Source organism: Mizuhopecten yessoensis, unplaced genomic scaffold (assembly GCF_002113885.1).
Source record: "Mizuhopecten yessoensis strain PY_sf001 unplaced genomic scaffold, ASM211388v2 scaffold6135_1, whole genome shotgun sequence".
Taxonomy (NCBI): domain Eukaryota; kingdom Metazoa; phylum Mollusca; class Bivalvia; order Pectinida; family Pectinidae; genus Mizuhopecten; species Mizuhopecten yessoensis.
Genome location: NW_018406397.1, coordinates 136,907 through 156,082, shown reverse-complemented (window position 1 = coordinate 156,082; position 19,176 = coordinate 136,907). Strand labels below are relative to the sequence as shown.

The 19,176-nt window shown below is 37.9% G+C and overlaps 1 protein-coding gene across 1 annotated transcript in view; it reads left to right on the top strand.

Moving 5' to 3' along the window:
- The first annotated feature begins 831 nt into the window (after positions 1-831).
- LOC110451590 overlaps positions 832-19,176 on the top strand; it is a 29,376-nt gene continuing 11,031 nt past the window's right edge. Inside the window, exons 1-6 of the mRNA XM_021499709.1 lie at positions 832-857; positions 1,074-1,125; positions 9,213-10,342; positions 15,696-15,862; positions 16,945-17,098; positions 18,151-18,332. Coding sequence (XP_021355384.1) covers positions 1,124-1,125; positions 9,213-10,342; positions 15,696-15,862; positions 16,945-17,098; positions 18,151-18,332 — 1,635 coding nt within the window. The 5' untranslated portion in view covers positions 832-857; positions 1,074-1,123. The remainder of the gene's footprint in view (positions 858-1,073; positions 1,126-9,212; positions 10,343-15,695; positions 15,863-16,944; positions 17,099-18,150; positions 18,333-19,176) is intronic.

Here is a 19,176-nt window from a genome sequence, read left to right as displayed (position 1 = left end):
GCTATGACTGCTTAAATATTCAGGTCAGCGATACAGGCCCTCTTGGGCCTCTTGTTCAAAAGTTAAATGCTAGTTTGGAGAAGAAATTCAATCAGAACCTCTGGCTCTAAAATATATGAACTATAATTTTCTTCTTTTATTGATTGTTTATCCACCAATATTGGCCAAAATACCAAAATGTCCCTTTCTGGGTACATGCAGTTACATTTCTTCACAGTCCTGTTTTTGGTACACTGAGAGTAGTGTAGTGATATTTAAATTAATATGACCGTGAAGCTCTTTGAAGTCACAGATATGAGATAAAAAATAAGTGAGCAATACAGGCACATTGGGCCTCTTGTTGGGACTTTTAAAATGTACCGTACCATACCCGATGCACAGGTAGGATATATAGAGGTCACATGTTCATTGTGCATGTGTTCTTTAGCTTTGTTTAACCACAGTAATAATACCCATAAATAATAGAACAAATGAATGGGTTGGTACACACAGTCACTCACTCAAACGTTTAATGTCCATGCAATATGCATGCCAGTTTTGTCAGCTTTAGTGATTTCCATTGTGTGAGGTCTCCTTCCATTGAAAATAATGTGTGAAATTTAGAAAGACATTTTTACAAACAAATTAACATTCAATCCATACTTCTGAACTATTTTGACAAATTATGGTTCAATTCTGTCATTTCTGATTCCATTCTCAATTTTGTCAGTTATAGTGTACTGTAGGTTGCTGTCAAATAAGCGCTTGAAAAAATTATATATATACTAGGATTCTATACAAACATAGAAGGGCCTTTTGTTCCGGAAGTGATTGCATATTATGTAGGCGTGCGCATGATCCCATGCAGACACCTTCAGGTACGACAACATGTCACTGAAATGTAGGGCTTTTCTTTACTTTTTGTATCTAATACTGAGTTGGATAGCTAATTGAAAAGAACAGAGGTATTTTCCCCATGATCCTTAGTTGTGTATTTAGACCCTTAACAGAAAAAACAAATACCTGGTATGATGCAGGAGTGAGTGAGCCATGTTGGATAACCTGATGTTGTATCTGAGCTGTTTTCCTTTCAGATTGAGAGCTGTGACGTCAAGAACTGTAAGACAATACAAACAGAGTTACAATGTAAGTACATCTTAATGCACACTGAATTCTGTTGATTAATAATGGCTTAAATACTATATATCAGGAAGCTTTCACTCATTGAAAACAATGCCCTTTACCAGTGAATTCCAAACCCCCCCCAAGTTTTGATTTTGTCATTTACATTGTCATGATTGCATAATTTGCTATCAAACCTCCCTCACTAGGAGGGAGGGAGACTCCTTCAATTAGACCAAAATTTACCAATCTCCCTCGAAACTCCCTCGTTAAATCCAAACACAAAGTCTACATCCTGTGGTCAATTGATCTCCTAGATACTGCAGGGTGCGTGTTATGATCATAACAGGTGTGTCTGAATCAAGTGAATGCTTTTTGGAGTAATTTTGATACACAAAAAAGGAAAGAGAAATTGAGCAAGCATTTATAGTCACATTTCACGCACTCTCTCCTTCATTGGAGGTTTCAGACATTGACAGTCTATGTGATTGGAAATGTCATGTTAAATAAATTATGTCTCAAAAGTAGATACTTGATTTTGTATTAGTTTATTTGCATTACAAAAGGCAAATAACAAAAAAAAAAATCAACTGTTGCAAAGATTTCTGTTTGAAAGTAGGACACTGGCAAGTATGTTAGCTAACAATAATTTTTTTGAAGGCAAAAATTAAAATTTCTCATTATATCAAATCAATTTTAAATATAATGAATTAGGAAAATGCCCTGTCTGAAGTTCACTCCCAATCATCATTAGCTCGCCTATTCTGGCGTCGACGTACCACCTTAGGTTAAAGTTTTAAGGTCACCTGAGACAAAGTCTCAAGTGACCTATTGCGATCGCCTTTTGTCCGGCGTCATCCGTCGTGTGTCCGTAAACAATTTACATTTTCGACTTCTTCTCCAAAACCCCTGAACCAATTTCAATGAAATTTTGCAGAAACCTTCCATGCTCAAAGGTCAACTAAAATTGTGAATTATATGGTCCCCAGCCCCAGGGGCCTGAGGGACGGGGCCAAAAAGTGTAAAATTGACTAAAATTTCAAAAATCTTCTTCTCAAGATCCAGATATGGTAGAATCAAATACTCTTCATAGATAGAAGGGTCTTAAGGTTACTAAAATTGTGAATTTCTTGACCCTGGGGTCTCACGTTTCCCCCTGGGGAGGGGGTAAACTTTACTATAGTTTATATAGGGAAATCACATTTTTGACCAACATTTGTTTAATTGCCATTGGAAATAATTCAATTTAGGTTAGCATTGTCAGTATTGGGTAGCAGGTTGATAGTATGCACATATCAGCCCTGACTGACCCCCTGGGGCTGATGGTTGGGGCCAAAAAGGATAAAATTGACTAAAATTTCAAAAATCTTCTTCTCAAGATCCAGATATGGTAGAATCAAATACTCTTCATAGATAGAAGGGTCTTAAAGTGCTTTACTAAAATTGTGAATTTCTTGGCCCTGGGGTCTTACGTTTCCCCTTGGGGAGGGGGTAAACTTTACTATAGTTTACATAGGGAATTTTAAATCACATTTTGGACTAACATTTGTTTAATTGCCATTGGAAGTTATTCAATTTGGGTTAGCATTATCAGTATTGGATAGCAGTTTGATGGTATGCACATATCAGCCCTGACTGACCCCTCGGGGCTGATGGGTGGGGCCAAAAAGGGTCGAATTGACTGAAATTTCAAAAATCTTCTTCTCAAGACCGAGATATGGTAGAATCAAATACTCTTCATAGATGGAAGGGTCTTAAGGTGCTTTACCAAAATTGTGAATTTCATGACCCTGGGGTCTCGTGTTTCCCCCTGGGGAAGGAGGGGTGGGTGCAAAATTTGTTATGGTTTATAATGGCAAATGATGCTTTGAATATTACATGTTGATAACTTGATCGGAATTATAACCCTAAGTTGACAGTTTGATACTTTGTAAATTTTGAGCCGTCCCTACCCCCAAGGGCTGTAGGGTGGGGCCCAATGGAGTCCCTGTGCTAAAATAAAATTTCTTCATTTTCCTTGTTTAGAATCAGAGGTGCTAGTTTCAAATAATTTTCAGTCTTAAATCTGTATGCTAGAAATTGAATAAGGTGGTTTTATTGTTTTTTGTCACTTTGAATAATATTTCTGTTCATGTTAAAAACAAAAATCAACTCTCTGTATAAATATATCAGGTGACGGTTAAGGCCCATGGGCCTCTTGTTTCCAGACAGTGTCACACTCAATACACTGTTGTCTATTATATGGTTGAGGCATTTATATCGAGTGTAAGCAATGTGCTTAACAATATTTTTATATTTTAGGGGCCAATAAAAAAATATAACAGCTTAATTGGACTTGGTTGAAGTTTTTGGGCAAGCTTTAGGTTAAAGGTTTTGGGCAAGTTATTTTGCTCACTGTTGGATCACCACCATCAATAGGCCATTGTCTATTATAAGGTTGAGGTATTCATCTGGAGTGTAAGCAATGTGCTGAACCAGTCTTGGTCGCTTCCAGTAATAATGTATGACATACAACAGAAAAAACAGTTGCCATCCATGCCAAAGCTTTTTAAGAGGTCAAATGGGTTCACCATCACCATTATTGATGAAACAGCTGTGCATGTTCTTACAGATTGTTAAACCATCTAAAGTAATATTACATAACTGATGCAATCACTCTAAATGTCTACATTGATTAATATATTCAATGGCTGTACAACCAAATCAAAGTCATCATTACATTAATCCACACAAATATATGGTCAATGTATCTTATTTTAGGATTGATTGCTAAAATAATATAAGGTCATTTCACTTATAGCGAGCGCTCTTGTGTGAGCTTCATAGGTTAGAAACCCCAGTCAAAATCTACCATGAAGTGAGCTTCATAGGTTAGAAACCCCAGTCAAAATCTACCATGAAGTGAGCTTCATAGATTAGAAACCCCAGTCAAAATCTACCATGAAATCCCATAGACCTAGCAAGTCCATTCACTTGCATAATTTGGGAAATCGCACGTGCACAAATTACATTTATGGAAGCCGCCATTTTGGATCCACCGGATGTAGAATATTTTCCAATGAATTTAATCTATTTCAATACAGAAACATACGGTCTCGGATAGCATTTCTTTTCTTTTTTCAATTTAAACGATTTCTATGACATAACGTCGATTTCCTGGCCAATTTCTAAATATCGAGACCAAACCAAGCACACACAGATAAAACCTGCTTACAACGTCATCAGTCATTATGATGTCATAATCGATATTTCCCGCGTATGTATTTTATACTGATGATAAGCGGTGTGGTTAAGTAAGACGGTACATGTTATTAAGAATATATGTCAGGCATCTTTGTTTTGTGATTCTGCTGTAGGCTACATTATGTGCATTGTTACATATGAAATACATGTAGTTTCTTTTACACAGTCAAATAGGAAAATTCAAAACCATTAAGTTTTCAGTCAAATTCAGTATGTGATCAGGTTGTAAAAATAACAACACCATTATCATAGAAAAGTATCATATTGTTTGTGTGTAAGAGGTCCAGTCTTGGGTCCATGTAAAAGAGCAACATAACGCAAGATACATATATATGTCAGGAATAGGGTTGAAGGTTGTATTTTTTTCCATTTTGGTAGAGTCTGCAAACTCAATCCCAAGATTATCATGAAAAGCCAAATTGATCTATATCGTATATACACTGTACTAATAAAAAAACTCTAATGCAAGACTTCGAAAAAGGAGGGAGGAATGTAGCGGGACTGGACTGGGTCGATCGTCAGCGACCAGATAGCTCAATTGATAGAGTGTCCGTTTAGAGTTCGGTGGGTCCAGGGTTCAAACCCCGGTCTGGCCGTGCATTTTTCCTAATCTGTTACATTGGTATACATAATTAAAATCGGCCAACGTCCTCTTTAACATTATATACTGTAATATACCGGTATATAGTCGTTATGATACAAATTAAAAGTATGGTCCATACTTCATTGCATAGGGATACATATAATGTACCAGCAGCTTTCAATACAAAAATTGAACCTCTGTGTACGATGCGATATAATCAAAAATATTAATGTTTACTCTAAAAACTATTATCAGGTGGTAACACTATTTTATTCAATAGATTAAAATGTATACAGTATAATTAGGGCCCTGTATCGGAGATACTGGTGCCCTATAGTAATCACTCTGTCTGTCTGTCTGTCCACAAATTTTGTTCCTGGCTGATAACTTTAATATTAATTGACCGATGTACATGAAACTTGGTCAAAATGTTCAGTTCACAAAAATACACATTGAGGTAAAAAGTCAAGGTCAAAGGTAAAGGTCATAAGGTACAAAGGTCAAGGTCAAATTTGACATCTTTTCACTGATGAACATTTTGTTATGATATTATGAAGCAAAGTTGATCAGAATTAAACAAGCAGTCAACTAAACAAAGGTCAAGGTCATCGGGTCAGGGGTCAAGGTGAAATTGTGTAGCTTTTTACTGGTGAACATTTCTCTATGACATTATAAAGCAAAGTTGTTCGTAATTAAACAAAGAGACACACTGAGGTAAAAAGTCGAGGTCAAAGGTCAAGGTAATTAGATTTAAAGGTCAATGTCAAATTTTGCATCTTTTCACTGATGAACATTTTGTTATGACATGATGAAGCAAAGTTGATCAGAATTAAACAAGGAGTCAATTGATCAAAGGTCAAGGTCATTGGTTCAAAGGTCAAGGTTAAATTTTGTATAATTTCACTGGTGAACATTTCGCTATGACACTTTGAAGCAATGTTGCTCAGAATTAAACAAGGAGTCAATTGACCAAGGTCAAGGTCACTGGGTTAAAGGTGAAGGTTAAATTTTGTACTTTTTCCCTGATGAAAATATGTTATGACATTATGAAGCAATGTTGTTCAGAACTTAACACAGAGTCAACTGACCTTGGGTCCAGGCTACGGTGTCCAAACGGTCAAGGTCTATTTTTGTATTTTTCACTGATGAAAATTTTGTTATGATATTAAGAAGCAAAATTTGTCGGAATTAAAGAATAAGTCAACTGACCAAAGTTCAGGGTCACTGGGTTAATGGTCAAGGTCTTTTGGGTCCAAAGGTCAAAGACAATGTGGATCACTGACTTTGACCCTGGCTCTTGGTGGAGGAGGTAAATAAGGTGAAATAAAACAAATCAAAGCTAACAAATGTGTATTGCACCGGTATTTACATTTCTGTTAGCCTAGTAAATATGGAGGTGAAAGGAAACAAGACTCACATCATAGTACATGTAACATGTATATTTTGCTTCCTTGTGAAGTCCAAATGTCAAACGTCAAGCTCAACTACATGTATATTAGCAGATTGCTTCTTGATGATTATGGGGGATATATTGCCACAAGACGGGGCCCTTACTGACCTGTCAGTGTTCTAGTTTTATTAAGCGTTCGCCTCTTGGTAGCACCTATTTCATATTAGGACCTAAATTACGCTTCAATATTTGTTTGAATATACATCTATATAGCGCAGACTAACATTCCTTTAGGTAACATTTCACAATGGCTCAACAATGACATGACGTCAAGAATTTGGAAAACTCTGATGCTGCAATGCCGAAAAGGCGACGTGATGAAATTAAAACCTTTTACGATATATATTTACCTTAAACATTAGAAAGTTGAGATTAATTTTTCTGTGCGAACTTTTGTTTGCAAATATGGGGTATGCTTAAACTGGCTGACTGATTTGTTTTCGTCTAAAAAGCTCAGGGGAAAATTGATATTTTCAAAATAGTATAGCCAGCCAAAACACATTTTCATGGTTTCTGAGCTTATTCTGGTAGTTGGAATGAGAGAAAAATACTCTTTCATGCCCATGCAAAGGTGTAGGATAGGGAAATTCCACCCTCAGGATTTTCAAATTTGGACAAACTTCAAGCTGAAGGTTTTGCCAAATTTGAAAACCCCTCGGATGGAATGTCCCTATCCTACACCCCTGGGCATGAAAGAGTCTTATAATATTTCTACATGGATAGTGATATACAAGGTCAGTATTTGCCTGCTCCAAGTTAAGTATGTATTTGTTTTGGAAAAGAATACTTTGTAGGTATTGTATAACTTACTTGATTTGTAAATCTAATTATTATAACATAGATCTTGAACTAATAGGATTTAATGTATTTGTTTGGTTATGGAAGTATTTGTCTGTTATTATCACGGTTGCTCTAGATCTGCTAGCATACTTAATCGGTTGATATAATTAATTGAATTGTTTTTTTTTCCATACAAAAAGTCTTAAGCTCAGGTTTTAATAAGTTTTCTATATAGGCTAGATTCACATTTCTAGTTAGACCCCAGGGTGATAGACATGGTAGCTACTATCAGACAATTTTTTGTTAAATTATAGGTAAAATATTACTTTGATCTTAGGGGTGGGGGGTGGGGAGTGTGTCCTAAAAGTAACCAAATGGGTACGGTAGGGTTGGTTATTCATTCGGCATATGCTTCTTGTCCAGTAGCAGCTATTGCAAGTGAAGTTTGTTTTAATACATGGGTGTTAACTTTTGAGACAACCAGATTTTGATAAGTCACTGGAGGACGTTCCAACCTCACTGCGCATGTGCTATAGAATGGGTGTGGAATACAGGTTTTGTAGGGCCACTATATATGGATGTCCATTGCAGGTTTTGTAGGGCCACTATATATGGATGTCCATTACAGGTTTTGTAGGGCCACTATACATGGATGTCCATTACAGGTTTTGTAGCGCCACTATCCATGGATGTCCATTACAGGATTTGTAGGGCCACTATACATTGATGTCCATTACATGTTTTGTAGGGCCACTATACACGGATGCCCATTACAGGTTTTTTAGGGTCACTATACATGGATGCCCATGACAGGGTCTGTAGGGCCACTATACATGTATGTCAATTACAGGTTTTTTAGGGCCACTATACTTGGATGTCCATTACAGGTTGTGTAGGGCCACTATACATGTATGTCAATTACAGGTTTTGTAGGGCCCCTATACATGGATGTCCATTACAGGATTTGTAGGGCCACTATACATTGATGTCCATTACATGTTTTGTAGGGCCACTATATATGGATGTCCATTCAGGTTTTGTAGGGCCACTATACATGGGTGTCCATTACAGGTTTTGTAGGGCCCCTATACATGGATGTCCATTACATGTTTTGTAGGGCCACTATATATGGATGTCCATTCAGGTTTTGTAGGGCCACTCTACCTGGATGTCCATTACAGGTTGTGTAGGGCCACTATACATGGATGCCCATGACAGGGTCTGTAGGGCCACTATACATGTATGTCAATTACAGGTTTTGTAGGGCCCCTCTACATGGATGTCCATTACATGTTTTGTAGGGCCACTATACATGGATGTCCATTACAGGTTTTGTAAGGCCACTATACATGGATGTTCATTACAGGTTTTGTAGGGTCACTATATATGGTTGCTTCTAATACTGAATGGCTTAGTGGACTTTAATTAAATGTGTCCTCCAGTATCCTCAATCAAAGAGGATCCAAATTTTTATAAACTCCCGGGGGCAGAGGGGCCGGGCCCAGTAGGGGAAATTGAGGTCAATCTTAAGATTTCTTCTGCTTCTGTACCAATGGAGGGATTTTAACCAAATTTGTCTAGAATATCCTTGGGCAAGGGGCAAACTTAGCCATGTGTTATCAAAAAACATTAAAAAACTCCAAACAATGTGTTGATTGGTTTATGTTTTGGATACTCCTCAAAATCTGACGGACCTGTGTCATACTGTAGACAGACACAGTAGGAGATTCTTGGGGATTGCTGAGGGTCCGTTTGTTGGTAGTTTTTGGGAAAACAAAAATTACTATGCAATCACATTCATCTACCAAAACCGAACGGGCCCTCCCCATGCATGTCCTATTACAAAATATTAAACTTTATTTCTTAGCAAATAATAAGGAATCTGGAGGAACCTAGCATCAGGAACCAAGAAAAAAAACTTCATGGTCAGACAGGAGACCCCATTCATTTTCATGTCCATTAAGGATATTGAATTTTGTTTTAAGGCAAGTGCACCATCAAATGTACCACCTGACCACTCTAAGATTGCAAATAACACATTAAAATCTGTTGTAGGGATGAAATTCCTGTGCTGGCTGAGTTGGAGGAGGAGGAGTTGGAGGAGGTGGAAGAGTTGGAGGAGATGGAGGGGGCTTGTGGAGGAGAACCTAGAGGTCTTACCTTGAAAGAGTCCTATGTCGATGTTACTCTTGAAGAAGATCAAGAAGACAGACCTCTACTTGATGTACCTACAGCCCCTACATTAAGATTGACGATGACCATAGACTCCAATAAAACTAACCAACCAGTGGTAACTGTTGAACAGGAAAACATCCATGCTCAATCAGGAAAATGCTATTCCTATCTGTCATTGTTTCAACAGTTTGAGTTTTTGTTGCTCTTAAGTTTCAAGATAACTGTTCACATTAAAATGAATGGTACTGTCAGAAAATTCAAAGGATATTTAGCTGTACTGAATGTACAAGCTCTGCGGACCTTTTGCAAACCTTTGATAGAAAAAGAAGGAATAGACTATGAACTCAAAACAAAAGATAAGCATTTCCTCGATATGATCAAGAAAACACTATTTTTGAACCTTATCGAAAAGGAGAATGGTACACCCGTTCATCCTCGACAGGAACCAAATGTTCCTCACCCTTGTGTAAATGCAAGCACACTTTCTTCCATTCTGAAAATGGCATTGGTTGTGAATATGACCAGAGTAAAGGACTTTTTTTTACTACAAGCTGTAATCCCGACTGACTTTACCAAATTGAGGCCCGTACTGGTAGGAATAAGGTCAAGATCAAAAACGATGTCAAGACTGGACGCGTCGGACATCTTTAGCTTTCTACTCTGGCCTTCTGGCATCTGTAACACTGCCAAAGACCTGTATACCAAGGGCTTCCATTGCCTCAATTCTGCCAGAAAATGTGTACAGTGCCTGTCCTGTGGAAAGATTCTTGAACTGTGTCAAGATTCTGAAGCAGACGTCTGCTGCTCCCTAAGGCGAGTGCTAAATTTTGATGGACCCATGTATGTAGAGAGCATACAGACATACTTGCAGTCAATGTCAAGATTGTTTTCCCACCCACCATCTCTCCACTTACAACCAGAACTGGAAAACTGCTTAGCGGATCAATACCTGAATCCATCCACATCAGCTGATGTGGAACAATTCAGTGAATCTGGACTTATCCCGACAGGTAATTAGGGATTTCCATCCGATTAGAGATTTCCATTTCAGATTGAAATTGTTATGTTTTTAGCTCACCTGGCAGGCAGTGCCAAGTGAGCTTATGCCGTGGTGCAGCGTCAGTCGTCCGTCCTTCATCCGTCCGTCTTACTTTAAACAACTTCTTCTGAATAAACAATTCCAAGGGTGATGATATTTGGCCAGTAGCATGCTGGGATGAAGTGCTACCAAGTTTGTTCAAATAAATGACCTTCACCCATTTTCAAGGTCACATGGGTCAATTGTCTTAAAAAATCTTTAAACAACTTCTTCTGAATAACTTAGGCAGTAACATGCTAGGATAAAGGGCTACTAAAGTTTGGTAAAATGAATGACCTTTTACCTATATTCAAGGTCACAGAGGTCAAATATGTTTAAAACCTTTCAACAACTTCTTCTCAATAACCAAGAGGCCTAGGATGATGCTATTTGACCAGTAACATGCTGTAATAAAGCGCTACCAAGTTTGTTCAAATAAATGACCTTCACTTATTTTCAAGGTCACAGGGGTCAAATATGTTTTAAACCTTTAAACAACATCTTCTGAATAACCAAGAAGCCTAGGATAATGATATTTGGCCAGTAACATGCTTGGATAAAGGACTACCAAGTTTGTTCAAACAAATGACCTTTACTTATATTCAAGGTTACAGGGGTCAAATATGCTTAAAACCTTTAAAAAACTTCTTCTCAATAACCAAGAGGCCTAGGATGATGCTATTTGACCAGTAGCATGCTGTAATAGAGGGGTACAGAGTTTGTTCAAATGAATGACCTTGACTTAAATTTAAGGTCACAGGGGTCAAATATGTTTAAAACCTTTAAACAACTTCTTCTGAATAACCAAGAAGCCTAGGATAATGATATTTGGCCAGTAATATGCTGGGATAAAGGGCTACGAAGTTTGTTCAAACAAATGACCTTCATCTATTTTCAAGGTCACAGGGGTCAAATATATTAAACATCTTTTAAAAACTTCTTCTCAATAACCAAAAGGCCTTTGCCAGTAACATGCTGGGATTAAGGGCTACCAAGTTTGATCAAACAAATGACCTTCATCTATTTTCAAGGCCACATGGGTCAAATATGTTTAAAACCTTTACACAACTTCTCGTGAATACCCAAGAGGCCTAGAACAATGATATTTGACCAGTATCATGCTCAGATGAAGGGCTACCAAGTTTGTGCAAACAATCGACCTTCACCTATTTTCAAGGTCACAGTGGTCAAATATGTTTAAAACCTTTACATAACTTCTTCTCAATAACCAAAAGGCCTTGGATGATGATATTTGGCCATTAACATGCCTGTAGCTGTATATTAGTCCACTTTTAAGATTAGAAGTGTGAGATTAATAACAGGTGAGCGATTCAGGCCCATTGGGCCTCTTGTTTCTTATTATTAGGGATTTCCATTTTGGATGGAAATCCCTATTGCTATTGTTCTGTTTTTTCTTATTAGCCCACCATCATCTGATGGTGGGCTATTCAAATCACCCTGCGTCCGTGGTCCGATTCTTGTTATCTGTATTTCTCAAGAAGTACCAGAGGAATCTTTCTCAAATTTTATATGTAGGTTCCCCTTGGTCCTTAACTGTGCAGGGCAACTTTTGAGACTGATCGGATAAAGAACATGGCCGACAGGCAGCCATCTTGGATTTTGATAGTGAAAGTTTGTTATCGCTATTTCTCAAGAAGTACAGGATAGATCTTTCTCAAATTTTATATGTAGGTTCCCCTTGGTCCTTAGCTGTGCAGGGCAACTTTTGAGACTGATCGGATAAAGAACATGGCCGACAGGCAGCCATCTTGGATTTTGATAGTGAAAGTTTGTTATCGCTATTTCTCAAGAAGTACTAGAGGGATCTTTCTCAAATTTTATATGTAGGTTCCCCTTGGTCCTTAGCTGTGCAGGGCAACTTTTGAGACTGATCGGATAAATAACATGGCCGATAGGCAGCCATCTTGGATTTTGATAGTGTAGGTTTGTTATCGCTATTTCTCAAGAAGTACTAGAGGGATCTTTCTCAAATTTTATATGTAGGTTCCCCTTGGTCCTTAGCTGTGCAGGGCAACTTTTGAGACTGATCAGATAAACAACATGGCCGATAGGCAGCCATCTTGGATTTTGATAGTGTTGGTTTGTTACCGCTATTTCTCTGGAAGTACGGGAGGGATCTTTCTCAAGTTTTATCTGTATGTTCCCCTTGGTCCTAAGCTGTGCAGGGCATCTTTTGAGACTGATCGGATAAACAACATGGCCGACAGGGAGCCATCTTGGATTTTGATAGTTAAAGTTTGTTATCGCTATTTCTCAAGAAGTACCAGAAAGATCTTTCTCAAATTTCATATGTAAGTTTTCCTTGGTTCTAAGCTGTGCAGGGCAACTTTTGATACTGATCGGATAAACAACATGGCCGACAGGCAGCCATCTTGGATTTTGATAGTGAAAATTTGTTATCGCTATTTCTCCGGAAGAACCAAAGGGATCTTTCTCAAATTTTATATGTAGGTTCCCCTTGGTCCTTAGCTGTGCAGGGCAATTTTTGAGACTGATCGGATAAACATCATGACCGACAGGCAGCCATCTTGGTTTTTTTTTATAGTGAAAGTTTGTTATCGCTATTTCTCGGGAAGTACGGGATAGATCTTTCTCAAATTTTATATGTAGGTTCCCCTTGTACCCTTGTTGTGCAGCAGAGCCTGAAATGGACGGTCTCCCGCTCGCCAATGGCAATTAAAGTCTTGCTCGGACGACCAAAAGTTGTCAAAAGTGAGGTAGTCACTGGCCTAACAAAAACAGTTTGGGTGAATGTTGAAAAATTTATGAATAAAAGAAATTATAGTTCCCTCCACATTAACTGAGGGGGGGGGGGGGCAGTACTTTTTTCAGTTGTCATTACTTCGGCTTGAATCCAACTGTCCGTGATTTAGTAAATGTGATGAATTTTTTTTCCAGATTTCTTACATAAAATACAGCCAGGGTGTCTTCTTTGAGGGTCGAGTTTTGTGTATTTCTTTGAGAAACATGTCAGGTTTTAAAACTAGGGTTGAAGAATTAAAAATATAATGTTTTATTCTGTTCACATAATTCAAACATTATCATGTTATATGTTATTTAAATGTGCTGAAGCATTGTGCTAAATGCTGTGAAAATATTTCTTCCCAAAATCATTTGGGCCACCAATATGTCATTTGGGCCAGTGCTTAAAATTTTTAACTCGTCCCAAAAAAATATTTTGAGCCAGCCAATGCAGGTTCCCCCACTATCCTTTATTGTTCATGTTTACTTTTGAAACTGATCAGTTAAACAAAAAGGCCTACCGACAGCCAACTTCTTGATTTTTTGACATTAAAGGTTTGTTAGTACTATTTCTCAGGAATAACTTGAGGGATCTTTCTCACATTTGATATGTAGGTTCCCCTTGATCCCCTCGTTGTGCATGTTATACTTTGAGACTGATCATAAAAAACAAAATGGATTAAAAGAAGAACTAAACAGATCTTTCTTATATTGCAATGATCGATTCTATTTCTTTCACATTAAGTACTGTACTAGTAAATATGTGAAATGACAATTGCAAACTCACTTTCTATTTTGACTTTCATACACATCAGTATTAAGTTTAGATCAAAAGTTACCTCAAGGTGCATTTACTGTTAACATGACTCGATCAAACAGATTAGAGGAAAGAAGAGAAAAGATAGAACTGACAAAGAACTAATGAAGATGGTACAAAGGTGGGCGCCAAGATCCCTCTGGGATCTCTTGTTCTTATTCTTATTCTTATTTCCAGAAATCTTGTGTACAATTTATCTCAAGAACGAACAAAGATCTTACGTTCATATTTCAGTTCATAAAAGAGGACAACGGTCTCCAGACACCCGAACAAAATCATAATCGTAATGTCATAGGTCAAGGTCACAGATTTAAAAATCGATTTTTTAAAACATTTTAGAGCGACCATAACTTCATAAGCGTTCCTTGTTCTGTATGAACGTTATGTGGATCTTGTAGATCTTGGTCAGGGCTAACATTTTCCCATTACATGTTTTTAGAGAACATGTCAAGTTAAAAACTTAGCTATGAGGTCAAATATAGGTCAAAAATGAAAAACTCAAAATAAGTTCAATTTTTATCACATCGCAAAGGGCACGTTGTAATGGAGGTATTTCTAAAGTTTCAAGGTCATAGCATCAAAAATGACGAGGATATGACACTGAAAATGTTCATTTTCCCGCCAAAATTCAAAACTTTCACAAATGCACTTTAAACTCTTCTCCTCCGTCATCAAGACACATACAGGTTGATATTTGGCACATCCATAAAAGTTCTGGGTTATCGTTGACCTTGACCTTTATTCAAGGCCACAGCGGTCAAATGATCCAAAAAATGAAAATTTCAAAATTCTTCAAAACTTTTTTTTTACAGCACATTTTAAAGAATGTATCCTAATAAAGAGATGTATCAAGTTTCAAGGTCAATGCATCATGATGCATATCAATGAACATGTCAAACCTACAAAAGATTGCTTTAAATGATATTAACTGTACAAAGGGCAATAACTCTAACAGAAAACTCAACCTCCATTGCCTGTGTAACCATCATCAAACTTACTGTTGTTTGGTGTACTGTGTCCAAATAACAGAGCTGTCATTCACCATTGCCCCAGGGCTATCACTGTGTAAACTGGGGTTTGGTGTCGCTGGGTCCAAATAACAGAGGTGACATTCACAACTACGTACCTCAAGTAAATAACGTCCCTACAAAGGGGAGGGGGACACTAAACAACTTTCTATCAATGCTGACTGTTCAGAAATAACTTGACCCTATGATAAGGTTGGTCAAAGGAGGGCAGTGAAGGGAAGCGAAGGGAAGCGATCGTCAGTCCAAGAACATACCTCTGATCATTTTCCTGTTGGAAATCCCTTGTTTTGATCTTGATCAAATCTAGTTTACTGTGTTGTAGTTTTATGTTGTGTGAAGGTCAATTTCATTTGGAAAAGTCCTTTGTGATGAAATCAAGTTGTTCTGATTTGTAATCTTGTGGGTTTTCAGTATAATCTAGGTTTTTGTAACATAATTACTGGTTATATGTACTGAAAGCAAGGCATTATATATTACTGATCCTAGCTTCACAGGTTGGACGTTTATAAGACGATATATGACATTTGGCTGAATAATTATTATTTTTCCTGAATTGATCTTCTTAACATTTCTATAAAACTTATATATTATGTTACATTATCCAAAGTAAACCAAAAAATTAAACTCCTTTCTTTTTTGTGTAATTTATCTGATATTTGCTACTGATTTATTTGTAGGAATTGCTGACACTTATCGCTGCTTTTCATGTGGTGTCCAGCTCAGGAACTGGCAGGGGTCACATAACCCCATTCTCACACATGCAGCTGTCAGCATGCACTGTCAGCACCTTCTGAAGACTTGTGGCCCTCAGTTCCTCCATCTTTTGCGTGAAAGCCTCCTACAGGTGTGTTGGTTATCAGGGCTTTTCGGCGTTAATAGGTTGACATTGACATCTTAATTATGACAAATGATTTCGTACGATTACTCTTGAATGAATGCTTTGATTCTAACAACTTCTTCTAAAAAAACTATTTAAATGAATTCTTTGAAATACCTAAAAAGCCAAGGGTAATTGTTAATTGTCCAGTAGCAAGCTGGCACGAAAGGCTGTCAAGTTGTTCAAATGAATGACCTTGATACACTTCAAATGTCACAGAGGACAAATTATTTAAAGGGACCAAGTTTCCTCAAATAAAAATCCTTTACTGCTTCCAAGGTAACAGGGGTCTAATGTGTTAAAATATTGAAATAACCTCTCAATAATCTAAATGACCAGGGTGATGATATTTGGCCAGTGGCATGCTGTGATTATAGCAGGATTGAATTTTATCAAATTTATGTGTAATGTTGTATAATAATTGTTGTATAATAATATGTCCGGTATAGAGGTCAGTAGTGTGACGTCAGTATATATCTATTATCTGACTGGCTATTGTGGTTGGCGCGCGATACCTTTGTATGACTAGATAAACGAGAGAGCGACGACAACAACGACTGACAAGAACATATGTGAGACTTGAATATGTGTTCAGACTAATACATGAGCTGGACATATTGTAAAGCATTCTGCCACACAGAGGGTAAGATTTACCTGCAATAAATCACCGGTTCGGTATCAAAACGTCGAGCTTTGGTTGTTTATTCACCCCCAAATACCCCTTGGTTTCATGATGAAGGGCTACAACTTCTTCAATCACAGGGTGATGATACACTTTCCATCGATACATACCATAATATCTTATGCGTGCCATGTTACGTTGCTTACCACGTATCAAGATATGTGTAAATAAAGTGATAATGCAATCTTATCTAGACTTGTTTCAAAAATCTTTCAGTTCTTCAGTAGACTGAAACTCTTCTTTAAGGTTTTTTTTTTGGGGGTGGGGGGGGGGGAGGCATTTACATATAATTCAGGGAACTCAGGATTCTGTATGAAGGGGACTGACCTTACTGAAGTATAAAAGTATGGTTGTACATGTATTACAGGCTGGTATGACTCTCCCTGGCTACATTGGACAGCACTTTGTTCAGCACTATGACTTTCGTCACAAGAGTGGGAGGGAACAAACCTGGACAACCAGCTCACTGTGTTCTTTCAATGTGGGGAGGAAATGGTCTGATGGTGGATTTTTCATAGAAAGTAATATATTTTTCTACATTGACATTGGTTTAATTTGTTGCACAAATAAAGTTGGGATGGGAGGGGCATACTGTTCTTAAACATGTGTTCCTTATTGTTCTAGTCATTCTCCTCATTATGAACTTATAAGAGAAGCTCCTTAATATAAGATTTTCCATGGGAAATTATCAGTGAAATTTTATTTAGGAAATCTTCAGTTCATTAAGGCTCTCCAACAAATTTTCTTAACCCTTTCAACACTGTAGACAATAATGGACTCATCCGGATCAATGCATGGTATAGTCTACTAAAGTTGCCTAGGGGTGAAAGGGTGAATAAGGACTGGTGACCTTAACAGTGGCGCAGTGTCTGTTGTCCGTCAGAATAAATTTGGCCTGGAGCATCCTTGGGCAAAGGGGGCTAGTTTTTGTATAAATGAAGGTTGTGGCACCCCTGGGGGCAGAGGGACGGGGCCCAATAAGAGAACTTAAGGTGAATCTTTAAATTCCTTCTCCGTTTGTTTAATTTGAAGGATTTAATGGGTCAGTGGATTTTGAGTATATTCAGCCTGGAGCATCCATGGGCAAAGGGGAACAGCAGGGCAGAGCCCAATAAGGGGATTATAGAAATAAATGTTAAAAATCCTTCTCCTTCGGTTTAATTTGAGGGATTTCAAACTTATTTGGGCCAGAGTATCATTTGGCAAATGGGACACAATTTTGTATTAACGGAGGATGTTCATTAGGGAAAATTTTGGAAAGAATTTAAAATCCTTCTCCTTTGGTAAAACTTTGTATAGAGCAAGGGGACTCAACATTTTAACAAACAGAGGTTGTGCCCCCTCCTTGGTTGGGTAGCGTGACAGGGCTTAATAGGGGAAATTGACGTTCAACCCCACTATATGGGTGCAGACACAAGGGACTCAATGAGGGACTGCTGTTGTTGAGAGATGGAGCCAATATTTGGAAAAAGTTGCAGTATAATGGTTGATTAGAACATTTTTCCATGGTTGCTTAATCATACAGGTGAGTGATACAGGCCCGCTAAAAATATTGTTGGTGATATTGTTTCAGATGGACACTGCTATGAGAAAGCTGTTTGTTTCTGCTGTGGAATCAAACTGGTCAATATCAGAGAAAATGATGACCCCTGGGCAGTGCATTTCAGTTACCAGCCAAATTGCCCCTTCTTGTTGGAAAGCAAGCCAGAGTATTTTCGTATTAGGGCCCGATGTCGGCCGCTGACAAGAGAGCAGGTGAGCCATTAAGGATCCCTGTACCACTGCAAGCAAAACACTTATATAATTAATTTTTAGTTTCTCATGCATTCAATAACCTCCCTTCACTTTTATTCCAAATGGTGCGGGGAGGTCCAATCTGGTCCTGTCACATTTTACACTTATGACACTGTTGTTGATATTGTTTTTTTTTGTCTTTATTTCTTTCCATTTAAGTTTCACAATTTAAGGTTTATTTTTTAGAATTATTTTATTAACACTGTTGCCAAAGATTTCCAATTCAAAGTTACAGCAAAGTGACCCTTTCTTCATGGGCATTGGTCATGATAAATTAAGGCCAAAATTAGTGTATGTGTGTGTTTCAGGTATCCAGATCTACCCTTGATTTGCCTGCTGATCCTAGAAATTTTATCTCCTTTTTAGGTCACCTGAGCTTTAGCTCAAGTGACCTATTGCTATCCGTTTTCGTCCGTCGTCGTCCGTCGTCCGTTAACATTTTACATTTCAAACTTAAAGTCAAGTTCTGCTGGGCCGATTGAACTGAAAGTTGGTAGGAATGATCGCCTCATGGTCCTGACAAAGTGTTGTTATTTTTCGGGTCGATCAGAAATCCAATATGGCCGCCACGGCCGCCATTTTGAAAACCTATTTCAAACTTAAAGTCAAGTTCTGCTGGACCGATTGAACTGAAAGTTGGTAGGAATGATCGCCTCATGGTCCTGACAAAGTGTTGTTATTTTTCGGGTCGATCAGAAATCCAATATGGCCGCCACGGCCGCCATTTTGAAAACCTATTTCAAACTTAAAGTCAAGTTCTGCTGGACCGATTGAACTGAAAGTTGGTAGGAATGATCGCCTCATG